This window comes from Xyrauchen texanus, chromosome 9, assembly GCF_025860055.1.
Source record: "Xyrauchen texanus isolate HMW12.3.18 chromosome 9, RBS_HiC_50CHRs, whole genome shotgun sequence".
NCBI classification, from domain to species: domain Eukaryota; kingdom Metazoa; phylum Chordata; class Actinopteri; order Cypriniformes; family Catostomidae; genus Xyrauchen; species Xyrauchen texanus.
In genome coordinates, this window is record NC_068284.1 from 4,769,957 (window position 1) to 4,789,012 (window position 19,056).

At 38.8% G+C, this 19,056-nt stretch overlaps 2 protein-coding genes and 1 long non-coding RNA gene across 3 annotated transcripts in view; 1 reads left to right on the forward strand and 2 right to left on the reverse strand.

Annotated features, from left to right (window-relative positions):
• The window catches only part of LOC127649631 (gastrula zinc finger protein XlCGF49.1-like), a 53,314-nt gene that overhangs the window by 14,436 nt on the left and 19,822 nt on the right, over positions 1–19,056 (reverse strand). The gene's annotated exons all lie outside the window — the stretch shown is intronic.
• LOC127649661 (uncharacterized) lies at positions 4,256–6,650 on the forward strand. Its single transcript, XR_007971312.1, has 3 exons — positions 4,256–4,391; positions 4,837–4,996; positions 5,083–6,650. It is a non-coding gene; the product is annotated as an uncharacterized LOC127649661 (long non-coding RNA).
• LOC127649653 (gastrula zinc finger protein XlCGF8.2DB-like) lies at positions 9,958–14,528 on the reverse strand. The gene is made up of 2 exons (XM_052134896.1): positions 14,099–14,528; positions 9,958–11,735 (listed from the first exon to the last, which is right to left on the reverse strand). Exons 1-2 carry the CDS (start codon positions 14,181–14,183, stop codon positions 10,873–10,875), a joined length of 948 nt encoding a protein of 315 aa, XP_051990856.1. The 5' UTR covers positions 14,184–14,528; the 3' UTR covers positions 9,958–10,872.

Here is a 19,056-nt window from a genome sequence, read left to right on the forward strand (position 1 = left end):
TGGGCCCGGGACAAGATAATCTTAGATGGGCCCCCCCATGCCCAGATCTCTCCTTTTCCCTTGCTCTTCCTCTCCTGTTCCCCTCCTCCGCTCTTCCTCTCCTGTTCCTCTCCTCTGCTCTTCCTCTCCTGTTCCCCTCCTCTGCTCTTCCTCTCCTGTTCCCCTCCTCTGCTCTTCCTCTCCTGTTCCCCTCCTCTGCTGTTCCTCTCCTGTTCCTCTCCCTCTCCTGTTCCCCTCCTCTGCTCTTCCTCTCCTGCTCCTCTCCTCTTCCTCTCCTGTTCCCCTCCTCTGCTCTTCCTCTCCTGTTCCCCTCCTCTGCTCTTCCTCTCCTGCTCCTCTCCTCTTCCTCTCCTGTTCCTCTCCTCTGCTCTTCCTCTCCTGTTCCCCTCCTCTGCTCTTCCTCTCCTGCTCCTCTCCTCTTCCTCTCCTGTTCCCCTCCTCTGCTCTTCCTCTCCTGTTCCCCTCCTCTGCTCTTCCTCTCCTGCTCCTCTCCTCTTCCTCTCCTGTTCCCCTCCTCTGCTCTTCCTCTCCTGTTCCCTTCCTCTCCTCTTCCTCTCTTGTTCTTCTCCCCTCCTCTGCTCTTCCTCTCCTGTTCCCCTCCTCTGCTCTTCCTCTCTTGTTCTTCTCCCCTCCTCTGCTCTTCCTCTCCTGTTCTCCTCCTCTGCTCTTCCTCTCCTGTTCCCCTCCTCTGCTCTTCCTCTCGTTCTTCTCCCCTCCTCTGCTCTTCCTCTCCTGTTCCCCTCCTCTGCTCTTCCTCTCCTGTTCCCCTCCTCTGCTCTTCCTCTCTTGTTCTTCTCCCCTCCTCTGCTCTTCCTCTCCTGTTCTCCTCCTCTGCTCTTCCTCTCCTGTTCCCCTCCTCTGCTCTTCCTCTCTTGTTCTTCTCCCCTCCTCTGCTCTTCCTCTCCTGTTCCCCTCCTCTGCTCTTCCTCTCCTGCTCCCCTCCTCTGCTCTTCCTCTCCTGTTCCCCTCCTCTGCTCTTCCTCTCCTGTTCCTCTCCTCTGCTCTTCCTCTCCTGTTCCCCTCCTCTGCTCTTCCTCTCCTGTTCCCCTCCTCTGCTATTCCTCTCCTGTTCCTCTCCCCTCCTCTGTTCTTCCTCTCTGACGGAGCTACCAAACTCAACTGTTTCTGTCAAAGATAATGCATCACTCTCTCTGTCACCTGACTGCAGCTGGATCTCTCTCCTCTCTGTCTCATCCTCTCTGACGGAGCTACCAAACTCAACTGTTTCTGTCAAAGATAACGTGTTGTGTCAGGCTCTTATACTAGAGATGCACCAATTACAATTTTCTAGGCCAATTCTGATTTTAGCCGATTCCGTTGTTCTAACCACTTTACAGCAGACTTCCATTTTTTTTTTTTTTTATAAAACACCATATACTTTTACCCAAACTGAATAATAAAAACACGTTTAAATGGGTACATTTTCTATAAATGTTTTCATTTTTTTTCTGACATAGCCTACTGCAGTTCTTGTTAAAACATACTAGACATGCAAAATCTGTGCATTTTGGGCACTTTTTGTGTGAAATCATATTTATTTTTTGTCCATCAAAAGTGTGCTTTCACTTTTAATTAAGCATGAGCAGCGCAGCAAAAATAGACTCGGATCTGGCCCATTATCTGTTCACCGATGCCAACAGTGACGCATTTCAGCCGGCTTTTTATTTCTCATCTCCATAAATATATCTAGTAGTAAAGCTAATGCAAGTGCTAGAAATCAATGAATTCTTTGCTAATACTTCCTCGTCATCATGGAGAGCGCAGTTCGCACCGCTTTCTCCTTTCCACTAGCGCGTGCTCTCCCGTGGCGTCTGTCGTTGCTATGCAACAATGAACTTGCGTGCCTGTAAAAACGAGCGCGCCGCGTCGCTATTATGAGCTAATATCCAAAATATTTCCATATGTGTCTCTTTCCTCCTTTCTTATCAACAAGTGGATTTACAGCCACCACATCAGCAGCACCGCCGGTCGCAATGTCTCAGCACTTTTATGAAGAGGACGCAACTGCACGCGCTTCGGGCATGCACGCGATTCGGGAATGCACGCACATCAAGTACCGGGTTTGAGAAAACCTGGAACCGTGGCGTGACGTTTAAAACAAAATTAGTACCGACTTGGTACCGAAGTACCGGGTCTTTGACAACACTCATAAACGTTGGCTGCGCTGTTTCTTACCTTGCTCTACGTTGACTTTACTAACGTTAGTTCCAGCTTCTCCGTCACCACCTTTTTTAAAATATTTGTTTAGTACATCTCGAAGGCCTCTATTTTCTTCTTCCCTTCGTCTCTTTTCTTTTCTTTTCTGAGCACCAGACTTGTGCTGACCGGACATTTTGATCGTAACGTTAGCCTACTGAACTTCAAATCAAATGACAACATCAAATTTTGATCAGTGGCCAAACCATTTTTGTTTTGGGGGTGGGCGGGGGTTCTTGACCACTATTTCAAGGACAATTAGGAAGAAAACAAATAAAAAGCTTTTATGTAACTCAAATATTAGATATTTTTTCCACAAATATGCCTATTTTATTTATTTTTTAACAATTATTCCATAATTTAATGAGGGCCCAGTTCTGTAGCACACTTACACGCACAAACTTTTTAAGTAATTCATGCTTTCTTTTCCACAGAGATTAACCTTTTCCTGCCTTAAACTGCTTCCAACATCCATGCAACATTATCACACACACACACATACTTTTTAGTACACTGAATTATATCCAACATCCATTCATCATTATCTCACACACACCTGATCTTTCTTTGCCCCACAGTGAGGGAAACCCAAGCTGAGGCACCATGTTATCTAGAATGTAAACATTAGCTAAATATCAAGATAAATTAGCGATTACAACTCACCGATGTCTAACTGCCATGATGTCCCGAGTGGTCTCTCCCCCAGATAGCAAAAAATGTCCGCACGGCTTCTTTTTGCCGCTGTCCCCAAGCTGTCGGCTATAGGTGCGTCCCACTGGCGGTGATCCAGCGTTTGCCGCCGAATTCGTCACGCCCATTTCTTGCGAGATGCCACCGGCGGTCAGACGGCGGGCCGCCCGCGTCATTTCTCTGGCGGTTGCCTCGCGGCAATTCGACCGCGGCCGGCCGGCGGCAATTCGACCGCGGCCGGCCGGCGGCAAGCCGCTTTGAAATACAGTCACAGCTTGACTCTCAAAATCGACCAGCCATTTGGCTATTATTATTTTTGCTCCAAAGCCATTAGGGTTTATAACAGATTCTTGACTCTTGATTCCATGATAAGGTAAGGTTTAGGAAATGACATTTAAATTACTTTGAAACTCTGAAGCGATTATACAGTAATATAGGCCCTATGTAAAATATATTGAATTATTTATGCACTTAGGTGAAAATTGTTTATATTTCTTTGATTGATGCACATTGAGACATGCACCAATAAACCAAGAATAATTCCTTTTGTAAAACTTACTTGGCAATAAATATCTTTCTGATTCTGATTAGGTTTAAAAATAGATATTTAATACAGGGTATGAAAAATTTAGCAGAATAAATTGATGAAGTTAGACTTTTCACCAATGCCTGACTATCAGTGAACAGTGAAAGACATCTGTCCCCGTTTTGACGTGAAGGATAAACTCAATGAAAAAGCTTTCTCCCTGGTTTCACAGTCGCGCAGAAATTTCGTTTGTCTGTAATTTTTTTCCAACCTCGATTTTTTTTTTTTTTTTTTTTTTGTTATTTTACCTTTTACAGGTAAGGGATTCATTTGCAATTACGACCTGTACTAATGTTTAAGAAAGTGTGAAAGTCCCTGTAAAGGCAATAAAAATTAAATAATCCAAACACACTATACATGGTAAAAATTTATTGCTAAAACACATTGCACTGTGGACTGTGAAGTACTGAATTGTGTAGTTAAACCGTTAAACAGTTTTGCACCAGTGCTGTGTTCAGGATTCTTTTGGGCGGGGCTAAAACGGTGGCTCGATGACGCACTGGACCCACCGAGGCAGGCCCCTCCGTAACAATATGACTAGAGCACATTCGGTTCAGTTTGCCATTCATGATCAATCAGAATAATTTCACAATGCAAGGTTTATTAGGGAAAACATCTAGTAACATTTATCACTTTGTTATTAAGTATCTGAGAGACATAGACTTAGACAAAAGGATTTAATTTTTTTTTTTTTTTTTTTTTTAAGCTAAGTTCCAATATCTCTTGATTCACACTCCAGCCCAGTCGGTGGCGGTAATGCACCGTTAAGTTGGTTTGCCAACCGCCATAAAAACAAAAAAAAAAAAAAGAAAGAAGAAGAAAGAAGAAGAAGTTTGCCATTCAATCACGAGTTACAGTCAGACTCAGTACTAATTTCAACAGCCTACAGTTAGCAAAGTCATCGACTACCATCGTTTAAGTAAGTACATGTTTCCTTTTTGTGTAACGCAATATTATGTTTACATTGTTTTTAAAATATCTAAGTTAGTCACCATTGTTCTTGCAGTATGCTGCTAGTCCAGTAGCTAGAGTGGCTAGAAAGTGTTAGCTAACACGTGCTGTTTTGCCCTCCTTACAGTACACACTGAGGTTAAGCAATGTTGCTAGTAACATTACATGTAGAAATGTTATTAACTACATACAGTAGTTAGCCAAAGCTTTACATCTAGAAAGACTAAGTATAACTTGTGTGTTTTTTTTTCTAACAAAACAATGATGTATATATGTATAACGCCATAGGGTTATCTAAAATTAAGATTGTACACTGCATATTCTACAGTCTGAATCCACAGCCGGTCACATTTTAAATTTATGAGAAGCTTCAGAGAAATGTAATTTGTAACCCTTTTTTTTTTTTTTTTCAGCTTCGGTTTTTGGCAATCAAGTGTGGGAGGGACCTCAAGACAACTGTGTGGCGAATGCTTGAGAGTATCTTCTCTAATCGCCTTTCCATTAACACAACCTGGACTGGTGCAGGGGAAAAAGCATGTTTTAGAGACATGTTCCTGAAGACCATTGTTCAAAGTAAGTTGGCTATTTTTTTTATATTTAAGTAGATGTGTATGACCTTATGCCAATCAAATGGAATGACAGATCTTTATTTTCTACAGGAGCCATCCGGAAGAACTCGGCAACCCAGGATGCCACTGATGAGGCGATCCAGGTTAACGTTACGCGTTACCTGAAAGGAGCAGCTGACCGTGAAGGTGGAAAAAGGCGCCGCACAGCTGAGAGGGACCCACAGCCGACCCCTCAAACCTAGGCTGACTACCGACACCCCTGCTAAAAGTGTCAGACTAAACTCACTCAATCCACACTCTTCACTAGAAATTGCTGTTTTTTTATTTTATTTTTCCCCATCTCGTGACCCTGCCTTCAGGGCAGCTCCTTGGATGAATATGGGATGTTTTTTTTTTTTTTTTCCTCTCATGACCCTGCCTTCAGGGCAGCTCCTTGGATGAATATGGGATGGTTTGTCTTTTTATACAGGCGCACGAGGAATCACTGAAGATGTGCCAATTTGCACTGCCTCATTCTGGAGGTCGAGGAAAACCAGACCCCAACCACTCCAGACATTGTGATTGACTGTGTTCTCAACAGCCAGATTTTCTGCTGTTAATTGCATTTGTTCCCACTTATTGTCATGTTTAAGTTGAATGTAAAACTTTACATTATCCTGCACATTCTTTGATACCAAAGATCTCAATTATTTAATATACAATTTGCTGCTTATTTCATTGTTACAGTGCTTAACTATTCTATTTTTAAATATAGCTTATAAATCCTAGATTATACATCTAATACTTGATATTTGCACATTATCTGGTATCAAATATTCTACTTACCGTGACTTTAGTATTGGCTTATTTCATTCCGTCAGTGCTTAACAATTCTATTATAGTTTGTAAATCCTATTTCATACCTCTGATATTTGATATTACACTTTTAACTAGTACCAGTTAATTCTACTTTCATTCCATCAGTGTGCTTAACTGTTATTCTATTAAAAATAGCTTGGTTGTACTATTTCATACCTTTTGATATTGCACTTTCACTAGTACCAAAAAATCTACTTTCATTCCATCAGTGTGCTTAACTGTTATTCTATTAAAAATAGCTTGGTTATACTATTTCATACCTTTTGATATTGCACTTTCACTAGTACCAAAAATTCTACTTTCGTTCCATCAGTGTGCTTAACTGTTATTCTATTGTTAAATATAGCTTGTAAATCCTTGTGCCACAGGTCAGCATTGCAGTTATAATGGCATATTCTACTCCAGAGCTTTACTCTAAATTATTACCACTTATCCTATTGTTAGAAATGACTTGTAAATATGATGTTATACCTCAATTTATTTGATATCCTGCACTTTATTTGGTACCAAATATCCTCATTGCTTATGTTTACTGGTAATTCTTTTCATCCCAGAGCTGACCTCTTTATATTATTTACAATTGTTGTAAGTGTTACAATAGTGTTTTTTACAAAAGTGTTTTTTTTTTTTGCTTGTTTTTACCAAAATTTAATTGGAAACCTGCATTTTCTTTGGGTGTATATATGTTTGTATTTTTCTGTTATTTATATTTCAGTGATCTGACATATTGTTTCAATGACAGTTACTGTAATTTGAAATGTGGAATAAAAACGGCAAATGGAAATATGTCTGCTTTGATCAATCATTATTCTTGATAAACTGCATGCTATAAATAAATATATATATATACAATAAGCGGCGGCAGACCGCTCGAAAAAAGCGGTTTGCCTCCGGCGGTCCGCCTTCGATATAACGGCGGCGGAGCGGCGGCTGGCCAGCGGGCCGTCCGCGGAACGAAGGCGGTAGGAAGGCGGCTGCCGCTTTTAAAAAGCGGCTGCCGCCGGCGGACCGCCGTCGAACGTGTTTGCGATCTCGCCATTCTGCCGCTTCTACTGCCGCCGGCGCGCCGCCGGCGGACCGCCGACTTATTGCTATCTGGGCCACTAACAGCGATGTGCCAGCGCACCGTCTATGAAAGTTCACCGAACCATGGAAATGAATTTATCTGGGCAGTGCTTTGTAAACTGAGTGTTTAATTTGTATTGTGCCTAGATTTTTTTATAAAACAAATTCCTGTACCTGTACCAGGCACAACGAAGCCCCGTAAGTGTCAAGGAGGCCTACAATCAAAAAATTCCAAATAGAAATACAAAACCTGGGCTAATTGAAAGAAAACAAGTTGACAAAAAGATTTAATCCAATATTTGGTGATAATATAGCACAATGAGAGATTTATAAGCTATTTTTAATAGGCCGGTCATTTTAGAACGGGAACACCAAATTAGGTAAAACAATTTGTTTTTATTAAAGACAGCACAAGGGTTAAGCAAATGTAAGTAAATATTGTTTTAAATAAGTCTGTTTTACTTCAGGAATGTTTTACATCCCTGAAGTAAAGGGCCAAATTGTTATGGCTAGGCGACTGGGTCAGAGCAGTGGTGAGTACCTACTGACAGTGGTCTGAGGAGGGACTAACCACTAACCGGTGACAGGGTGGTGGGTGCCCCAAGGCTGAACGATGTGTGAGGGTATCAAAAGCTATCCCATCTGGTCCAAACCGACAGAAGGTCTACTGTGTCAAAAGTCACAGAAAATGTTAATGATGGTTACGCGAGAAATGTGTTTCAGCACACAGTGCATCGCACCCTGCTGTGTATGGGGCTGCGTATCCACAGACCGTCAGAGTGCCCATGATGAACCCTGTCCACTGCCAAAAGCGCCTGCAATGGGCGCTGAGTGTCAGAATTGGAATTTGGAGTAGTGAGGTTGTCCGGTCCGATGAGTCACGTTTTCTTTTATATCACATGGACGGCCATTTACCTGTGGAGGTGATGACACCCAGATGCACTGTGGGAAGAGGACAAGCTGGTGGAGGGAGTGTGATGCTCTGGGAAATGTTCTGCTTGGAAACCCTGGGTCTGGCATTTCATATAGATGTCAATTTGACCCATGCCACCTACCTAAACATTGTTGCAGACCAGATAAACCCCTGATGGCAGTGGCTTCTTTCAGCAGGATAATGCACCATGCCACACTGCACACATTGTTCTGGAATGGTTTGAGGAAGATGATGAAATGTTCAAGATGTTGCCCTGGCCTCCAAATTCCCCAGATCTCAGTCTGACTGAGCATCTGTGGGATGAGTTGGACCCACAAGTCCGATCCGCGGCTCCTCCTTGTAACTTACAGGACTTGAAGGATCTGCTGCTAATGTCTTGGTGCCAGACACCACAGGACACCTTCAGGTGTCTTGTAGAGTCTCTGCGCACTTTTGGCGGCACACAGAGGACTAACAGCATGTTAGGCAGGTGGTTATAATGTTTTGGTATCAGTGTAATCACATTAGGTTATTTGAAACTGATTAGGAATTTTATACCATTGACTGTCCATGGTGTTGTGACTTCATAATACCATGGCATGTTTTATATTATCTATCAGTCTAGACCGTATTGTCAAACAAAAATATAGGCTCATTGCTCTTCATTATATAGACAATTAAAGCACTTTTTCCTCAGGTTACTAATTTTGTTATAATAAATAACAATATACAGTATAACTATATTTAATTATTTTATATAACATCATTGTTTCCATCTCTTTATTTCTTCATGCTCATCAGAGTAATTATGCCACGATGTTCCTGAAGAGGATCTTCTTCTCAAGTACTTCAGAGATGGCGACAATTACAGTGTCATTTTAGATTCCTGGCAAATGAAGAACAACATGGCAACGAGCCTTCGTTCCCTGAAATCTTTTTTTTCCTTCAGATTAACATTTTTGATTGATTCCTATAATAACACATAAAAGCAAGAACATATACAAACAGAATCAATATTTATCCCCTCTTTTACTACAACCCCACCCCCACCCATAAGAACAGCCCATATAATTATATACTTACAAAAACAAATATTAAAAAATAAAGTAAATAAAATGTAATAATCACAAACATAATCTCTACATCTCTCTCACCCTCTCTGTGAGCCCTCCAAAAATGCCAAATATCTGCCCCAATTTCCCATAAACATGTCCAAATTACCCAATCATCTAGATATCCCTTCTTCCAACGCTGCCACCCTCCACCTCTCTGCACACCACTCCGGAAATGATGGTTCTCCTTTGGACTTCCAACCCCTTAATATGACTTGTCTGCCAATCATTACACATGTCAAAACAGTTTTTTATAAATGTGTACCCCAAATTGAAGACTGCTCCATCACCGAGGATACTGAGGTCCAGTTGATCTCCATATAAACATTGATTTCGGTCTTTAACATTTGTTGGAAATCAGGATTTTGCAAAAAGGATACAATAAAGTGCCAACTATATGATTTATTTTTCTCCAGGAAAACTCCAGGGCGTGATCTGAAACTAAGATGTTTCCAATTGAGCAATAAACAACAGATGCAATGAGGGACTTATATATTTTTAAAAAAATCTATTCTAGAATAAATCTTATGGACTGATGAATAAAAGTGTAGTCTCTACCAGATGGGTTCAAAAGTCGCCTAATATCTGGAAGACCAAGATTTTTACACATCTTGTGAAGCGTCAATGTTGCTCTAGGGGGCTTGTACACTTTCGCTTCACTTTTTTTATATTAGCTGCAAAATGTAGAACTTTAGGGACCCAAGATACAATTTGAGCTGCCAACCGCAAAGGATAAGCAGGTATGAGAAAAGATGAATGGATTTTTTTACTCTGCATTACTCTAGGCAAGTGTTAATTCAGGCCCTGAAACAGCATTCTTACCACATCAGCATCATTGATAAATACAATTACATATTATTTTATTGGATTTATTCAGACACTCTAACAATATATTATCAAACAACTTCAGCTCTGGTCACTGGGAATAAAGATAATAAAATATTAAAACTTTTTGTGGTTACTTCAGTAAATGTGACTTTTGTTTTCACTAAATAGGCCACACAAAATAATGTTTGACTTCTTTTTTATTTCTGGTAATTTTATGGTGTATATGTTTATTAATATTACAATTACCACACATTTGTGGTTTTGAGATAAATAAATGACATTATTAATGTACCCCATTAACCCATAATCTCACACACTCCTGAATTTGATTGCAATTGAAAAAAAGTTTTTTAGAGATAAATTCTCTAGTTAAAGGAAAAATTGGCCCCCAAAATAATAATTCTGTCATCATATATTTGCACTCCCGTTAAATTCAAATATGTTATGCTTTGTGATATGAAAGAGCCAATGATGTTTGACATCATTCAAACGTGGTGTGTCTGATGTGCCACATATTCAAATTGAATGTGACCACTCAAGAGAGATTTGACAGCTTCTGTAGAATGGAAGATTTACAGCAAACAATGACTTAAATTTCCATCTACTTCTCACACAATCATATCACTTGGAATAGCACAGAATATGGATTACCTTTATGTTGCTTTTTGGATCACTTTTTGAGCCATCGACCTTAATAAAAAGAGAACTCTCAAAATTTTGTCTGAAAGTTATGGATCGGAACAGAAAAGACAGAACTATTATTTTTAGATGGATTATCTCTTTAAGGTTTCAACACCATAGCACTCTTCTTTTTTTTGCCTCTTGATAGCATTGCAACTGAAATGCATGCAACACCTTTCAACAGCTATGATTAACTTAATTAAATAGTTAAGGATATGGACAAGGATAATCCACATGAACGGCTTCTCTCCAGTATGCACTCTCTCATGTGTGTGCAAAAGTCATTCCACAATCTGTGTACTTGTATGGTTTTCTCCTGAATGAATTATTTTGTTCCTTTTAATGTATGTGACTCTAGTAAAGGCTTTCCCACACTCAAAGCACACATGAGGTTTCTCACGGCATGTACAGTATTTTCTGGTGCTACAATAAGTCGCCACAGTAAGAACACACGTGTGGTCTCTCCTTTTCATGCCTTTTCAGTTGTGTTTGGAGACTTCCCTCAGTGAAACTCTTGCCACACTTAGAACAATGGTGTATTTTCTCTCCTGAATGCATCTTCATATGACTTACAAGGTTTGCTCGATATGTGAAACTCTTTGCACACTGAGGGCATGTGTAAGGCTTCTCTCCTGTGTGAATTCTTGTGTGAACCGCAAGGTTTCCCTTATGTATGAAATCCTTTCCACATTCAAGGCACAAGAAAGGCTTCTTTCCAGTGTGAATTCTTATGTGCTTCTGAAGGCTTCCTCTAATTGTGAAACATTTTCCACAATGAGTACATGTGAAAGGCTTCTCTCCAGTGTGAAGTCTAATGTGCTCAATAAGGTTGTCTTTATGTATGTAACTCTTTCCACACTGATCACATTTGTAAGGCCTCTTTCCAGTGTGAACTCTCATGTGAATCTTAAGCTTTGCTCTATAAATGAATCTCTTTCCGCACTGTTCGCATTGGAAAGGCTTCTCTCCAGTGTGAACTCTCATGTGTTTCTTAAGGGTTGCTTTATGACTGAAACTCTTTCCACACTGATCACATGGGAAAGGCTTCTCTCCAGAGTGAACTCTAAAATGTCCCATAAGTTGTTCTTTAGATGTGAAACTCTCTTTACATTGAAGGCAGGTGAAAAAAACTTGGTCTCCATTTCTTCTACGTCTTTTTTGTGAGACATTTTCCGTCTCTGAGCAACTAAAAGGTTTTTCTTCAGTTTTGAAATGAGGTTCCTCATACTGAACTTTCTCCTCCTTCAATGTCAGTTCTTGACTTTCCTCTTTCATTTCCAGCAGGTCTAAAATGAACATAATAAATTGTTAAAATTCAATTCAAGAGTGACAAATGTGACATTTATGGAAAAAAGGTATTTCTTAAGTGATCTTAAATTCTTATGATATTTCCTAAAATCCCAACATTTGAGCACACCGGATATGCTTTTAAGAATGCCTGTAAAGGTGTTTAAATGCACATGCAGAATTCAGGATAAAGTGGGACAGGTAACACAATTCTTTGCACAGTATTATAGTGTCGCACATGACTCCAGAAGCACACCTGTTTGCAGCTGTATCATTCGACCTTTTAAAACAGCCACAAGAGGTGTATCCACATCTAAATGGACACTGAACATGTCCAGCAGTGTCTGCCATTATACTGTCTATTAGGTTTGGGATTGATGCCTTTTTTTTTTTACACATATTGATAATCAGAAAATGTTCCCAATGATTATGGATATATATCATAATTTTCCCCCAGATATAAATAGGGCTATACAATAGTTTTTTTCTCATCACACATATTTCTCAACACAAAGTGTGAGCGGCAGTGTCACCATCAATTATCAATTATGTTTGTAATCGAGTATTCTAACAATATAAGTAATCCGTAAAATTATTTAATAACTCAGATTGCATAAAGTCGTTGAGGTTAAGTCACGTTTAGCCTAAGTTAAAATTCGACAATTAAATAACAACTACAAAACGATTGTGCAAACAATATCTAAAGCCAACAGACACCTGAAGCAGATCTCTAATATAAAACATTTATAAAATTTCAGCTGACAGAGAGAGGTTACTCAACTTTTTCTTTAAATAGTTAATTGCAGTCAACCCCTTTTCAGTTTAGAACTCAAATATGGGAACAGGCCATGGAAATGAAATATTTGATCTTTTCAGAAACAATGTTTGCCCACCAATCTTGTTTATTGAAGATAATTTATATTAATGGTTAAACTATTTTATGGAAGTATAAAAGCCATTTTATTTATTTGTTATTGTTTATTAAGATTTTTTTGTTACAATGAACAAAGTTAATTATTGAGTGAGTACATAAAAATTCCATGTTCAGAACCATGTCCTTGTCTTACCCAGATTCAATACAGTAAGCCTACAATAATGATTTTTATTTTGAGCTGTCAGGTCAGATTTGGTGTGAAATTGCAGCCATATGTCATTCATCTTTGCATGTTTATGTCATATCCGCAAGCTCAGAAAGACGGTCCAGCTGTGTCGCAAAAAGCAGGAGGCGAGTACGACAACTGTTCGGTCAGTCCAGTCGTGGATTCTGGAGTCAGGACAGAAGCGGAATGAAATCACAGGAAGTTGTTTACCTGCTTTACTGCTTGGAAATGGTTGGGTTGAAGCTTATATTGTTTGTCATGCTTTAATGTTCGATTGAACATTACTCTTGTGTAACTTTGCTTCCAAATAAACTATTACAAATGTATTATTGTCATGAGGGCCTGAGTAGCTCAGCTAGTATTGATGACAACTACCACCCCTGGAGTCGCAAGTTCGAATCCAGGGTGTGCTGAATGACTCCAGCCAGGTCTCCTAAGCAACCAAATTGGCTTGGTTGCTAGGGATGGTAGAGTCACATGGGGTAACCCCACTCATGGTCACGATTAGGGGTTCTCACTCTCAATGGGGCATGTGGTAAGTTGTGCGTGGATTGCAGAGAGTAACTGAGTCTCCACATGCTGTGAGTCTCCACAGTGTCATGCACAACGAGCCACGTGATAAGAGGTGCGGATTGTCTGTCTCAGTAACTGAGACTTGTCCTCCGCCACCCGATATTGAGATGAGTAACCGCGCCACCACGAGGACCTAATAAGTAGTGGGAATTGGGCATTCCAAATTGGGAGACAAGGGGATAAATAAAATAGAAAGTATTTCATCATTATTAAATCCTCGTTTATGCTGCCTACTTCGAGTTCACCCCACAAACCTACATAAGATAAAATGGATAGATGGATGGTGCTGAGATCGGTTTTTAACTTAAAAATAGAAAAGTGAACCAGTGTTTTCTTTAATATTATTTTTAATATATGCATCATTTTTTATACTGTACCGGTTATTCTCAATGTACAATTACTTTTACAAGGGTGAAATAGTTTTTCGTTATTTTTTTTACTATCTCGGTGTGAATAGACCTTTCGACAGAAGTTCGTCTCGCAAAATCACGGATTTCGTTGTGAACTTGTGATCCTCCAGGAATGGATTGAGAAACACTGGTTTAGATGCATTTTCCTCGGTCTGTCCTTGTATTGTTCAGTTGTATTTCACAGCCATATTTTCTAAAATATAATGACTAACTGCATGAGGTTTTGATCCATTATTTTCCTCGGCAGTCACAAATGAAGAATCAAGAATGGACACCAACCTATCTGTAGCTCAGTTTCTTCATTTTTCACTGTGTAAGGGTTTGGATCACTCATGTCCATTCTCTCTTCTTTAATAAGCTCCATCTGTACAATTACGTGTCGCGCAGATTTCAGATGATAAGAATAAGTTCTAAGGTTATTCCTGCATGTCTGGAAACGTGTTTATGGTGATGAAATGTATTGGTCTAAATCTCAACTCTCATGGATACATCTTGATTTCTCTGTCTCTGCAATCCAGCGTTCCGATGCTCGGAAGATGAAAGAAACACAACGACAATGCTAGCTAGCAGTTGTTTTGCAATTGTACAACTACCAACGGAGAAGATCATTTACAGTGTTTTGCATATCTGTTTCGGTCAACGACCTCTAAACTCTTTGTTTGCTTAAAAGATAATGTTTATCATTAGCCCAGTGTGCCGCCATGCTCGCGTTTCGTCACATTCCACGCGGATTCGTGGTCGTGTCTAGAAGGGAACCCTCTCTCGTCAATCTCGCGAGATTCTTACACGGCGTTCATTTGTAGTCGTAGCGCTCGTAAAAGATTTTAAATGGTCTGATCTGATTATTAATTCAAGCTCTAAAATAAATATATATAAAAAATAAATGTTATAATTTTAGCTCTACGTCTACTACTTTCAGTCATGAGATATTGTTGGTCACTGGAAAATCCAGTGTTGTTCACATTTTCCATTTCTAAAAAAGCTTAACGTCTTTAAACAGCAGCTAGCAGTTCTTGGATTTTTATTGAGATGTGATTATACTGTTTCCAGACTGCCAATCAAATTATCTTCCTTTCACCAGCAGATTTTGTTATATTGGAAGTTATTATATAACCACAACTTTTCTCCACGTAAAATCCCAATATGGAACAATAGATTTATTGTTTCTAAATATAAGTCTCTATGTGTTCTTGAGTGGCTTGAGAAAGGTATTTGGTCAGTTCTTCACTTGATAGATGAAGATGGGAGATTGTTAAATTCTAAAGACTTTTGTGCTAAATATAATCTACAATGTGAACGCAAACATTTTGAGCGTGTCTTAAATGCTATTCCAAAAAGTTTTATAAATCTTGTACAAAACACTTCTGTCAACATATCTGATGGACCTTGTGAACTTCCATCCCTTCTCTTCAATGGTAATGACCTCAGAGCAATGCTTCCCAACAAACTGATCCGCTCTTGTTTCAATTCTATATTATATCCGACACTTCTGTATAATAACAGTGTTTTGCAATCTTATGATAAACAAACTATTAAAAAATTGCGAACACAGTATATTAGCTTTCCAGTGGCTCCTAAAGCTAAGGAAACTCATTTTAAAATATTCAATGGGGTATAGCCTACCCGTCAAGTGAATTTTTAAGACAACGGTTTAATTTTGAAGAAAATGCCTGTACTTTTTGTCAAATTGACATAGAGACAACTGATCATCTTTTTTTTTTCTTGTGTTTCTTCAAATACTTTTTGGGAAAATATGTCTTATTGGTTGGAATCAAAGATTCACTCAATGCCCGCTTTTGCTAGGAAACATGTTATGTTTGGAATGCTGTTGGACGAAAAAAGAAATGAATTTCTTATTAATGTAATGCTGATACTGGGCAAATTTTTCATTCATAAGTCCAAATGTATGAAGACGAAACCTTATTTTTCTGTATTTAAAAGAGAATTGATTTGTAATTTCTTTCCAGCATTGGAATGTATGAAAAGTAAAAAGGCCCAGAAATTGGCTGGAATAATAAGAGACCTTGAGCTCTTAAAAGAGGAATAAAGACACCCCTCTGTATTTGTATTTTATATATTTTATTTATTTTATTTTATTTTAACTGATATGTGCCTTGCTTAATACTTATTTACCTGTACTTACCAATGCCATTGTAGATGTATATTCTGTTTTTGGTGTTCAATAAAAAATAAATAAATAAATAAATAAAAATAAAGTTCTTGGATTTATGGCGGTTGGCAAACCAGCTTTTGGTGCATTTCGCCACCTACTTGGATGGAGTGTGACGCCTTGATATAGAAGGAAAAGTGCTTATAAAGTTGTACATTTTATTATACAGATGTATTGCCTTAATGTAATTTAGAATAAAATTATAATTTTATATAAATATACATTTGAAGCATTATTCATTTGATTCAGTAGGCCTAATGACAGACATTTGATTCTAAAAGATGTTAATTCTTCTCCAAGCTGGAGTCTTTCTCAGTCTGCAATGCAATTTTGCAGCACATGCTCAACTGTCTCAGGAAGACCACATTTCATACAATTTCCAGATCCATGTTACCTCTAATGTAAAGTGAATGACTGAGTGCAGAGTGTCCAAAACAGAGCCAAAAACAGCATATTCTTAAATCTTGAGCTTGAATAACATTTACACTAATACTTTATTATAAAGTTCTAAAATTATATTTAATAATTTTGCAACACACTTCCCCAGGAGATGTATTGTGCCCTTCAAGTGGATTCGGAATATCTTAAGTACCGAGAACATGAATGATTGTTCATTGTAGATGAGATATTCTGCCAGATTATACTTTCTGTTTATGGCCCAGTAACATTCCAATTTACTTTGTTTTTGACTTTCATTTTCCCAATTGTCCATATTTGAATTTTTACTTCGTTTTTTTTACTTATTTTATGGGCGGTTACACGCAGAAAAAATGTATACAACGCAACAGACCAGGATATGATGTCACGCGGGAGGACTTCTGGTGTAAGAAAATAACACCACAAAAAAACTAATAATATTAAAAATATTTAAAATGTTAAAATATATTGTTTACTTTCTTTCCTGCAACAATAAATCTCGCAGCTTTGAAATATGTATCCTTTGAACTTAATCAAGAGCTTGAGGTCAGCGTGTGATGTTTCAGTTTCACACGTCCTACGAATTCACGGTTCAGAGTTCACGAACCTTGAACTTTGGTAGGCAGTGACACACATCCTTCCAAGCGAAACACAGCATCAGTTGATTTGCGCTATAGCAGAGACGAGCAGGTGGAAGACAGACTCGGTCAGCTATTTGTTGGAGAGGGGTGACTTTTCTCTTATAGAGAGTTTTTATTAACATATAATATTCCAGTTACACCAAGAGAATTTGCAATTGTATTTGACGCTATTCCATCAGGCACAATCATGCTTTTTAAGAATACTGGCAGACCTCTGCCTACTTCTGTCTCCCTCCCCGATGTGGCTGAATTACCAGTTGGAAAAATCTGTTTTTCTCAACTTCCTCGAAAGAATAAGAACATTCGTGCTTTGTTTCAGAAAGAAATTGTCTCTATTCCAAATGTTACTTTTTATTGGAACCGATTTGTAAATGACATTGATTGGAAAAAGGTTTGAATGGTTCCTCACAGATACATGATAATAAACAAGGTGAAGGAAGTGTCGTTCAGAATGATTCACAGATACTACCCTGCTAATCATTACATGGTTAAATTTAAAAGAGACATCAATACAAACTGTTCTTTTTGTGAAGTCCACCCAGAAACTGTTTTGCACCTCTTTTGGCATTGCTCACACACCAGGACATTTTGGCAAATCTTCAGCAGATTCATCATTGACCATATTTATAAAAACTTTGCCTTATTGTGGGAGAATGTTATATTTTGATTTTATAGAAGGAAAAGTAAAGAAAAGATATATTTCATTATACATTTATTAATTCTGTTGGCAAAATTTCACATTCATAAATGTAAATTCAGCACTAAAAAAACTAATTTTGTACTTTTTCTCCATGAAGTTGTACATTATATTAATTTGATTTCTGGCTCCAACAACAAAAAGGCAGTTAAAACTGTCAACATATGGTCCTCCTTTTCGTTATATGACCTATAAGCTTCCCCTGGCAAAACTCTGTTGTATTTTGTTTACATATGTTTGTATATTGTTATGTATATTTTGATAAGTCACTTGTGATTTGTATCCTTTATATATATATATATATATATATATATATATATATATATATATATATATATATATATATATATATCACTCACCTAAAGGATTATTAGGAACACCATACTAATACGGTGTTTGACCCCCTTTCGCCTTCAGAACTGCCTTAATTCTATGTTGATTCAACAAGGTGCTGAAAGCATTCTTTAGAAATGTTGGCCCATATTGATAGGATAGCATCTTGCAGTTGATGGAGATTTGTGGGATACACATCCAGGGCACGAAGCTCCCGTTCCACCACATCCCAAAGATGCTCTATTGGGTTGAGATCTGGAGACTGTGGGGGCCATTTTAGTACAGTGAACTCATTGTCATGTTCAAGAAACCAATTTGAAATGATTCGAGCTTTGTGACATGATGCATTATCCTGCTGGAAGTAGCCATCAGAGGATGGGTACATGGTGGCCATAAAGGGATGGACATGGTCAGAAACAATGCTCAGGTAGGCCGTTTGGCACTAACGATGCCCAATTGGCACTAAGGGGCCTAAAGTGTGCCAAGAAAACATCCCCCACACGATTACACCACCACCAGCAGCCTGCACAGTGGTAACAAGGCATGATGGATCCATGTTCTCATTCTGTTTACGCCAAATTCTGACTCTACCATCTGAATGTCTCAACAGAAATCGAGACTCATCAGACCAGGCAACATTTTTCCAGTCTTCAACTGTCCAATTTTGGTGAGCTCTTGCAAATTGTAGCCTCTTTTTCCTATTTGTAGTGGAGATGAGTGGTACCCGGTGGGGTCTTCTGCTGTTGTAGCCCATCCGCCTCAAGGTTGTGCGTGTTGTGGCTTCACAAATGCTTTGCTGCATACCTCGGTTGTAACGAGTGGTTATTTCAGGCAAAGTTGCTCTTCTATCAGCTTGAATCAGTCGGCCCATTCTCCTCTGACCTTTAGCATCAACAAGGCATTTTCGCCCACAGGACTGCCGCATACTGGATGTTTTTCCCTTTTCACACCATTCTTTGTAAACCCTAGAAATGGTTGT

Coding starts and splice junctions, on each gene's coding strand:
- LOC127649653 (XM_052134896.1), bottom strand. CDS start 14,183: ATGGAGCTTATTAAAGAAGAGAGAATGGACATGAGTGATCCAAACCCT. Junction 11,736..14,098: donor AGAAACTGAGCTACAGATAG/GTTGGTGTCCAT, acceptor TGTTCATTTTAG/ACCTGCTGGAAATGAAAGAG.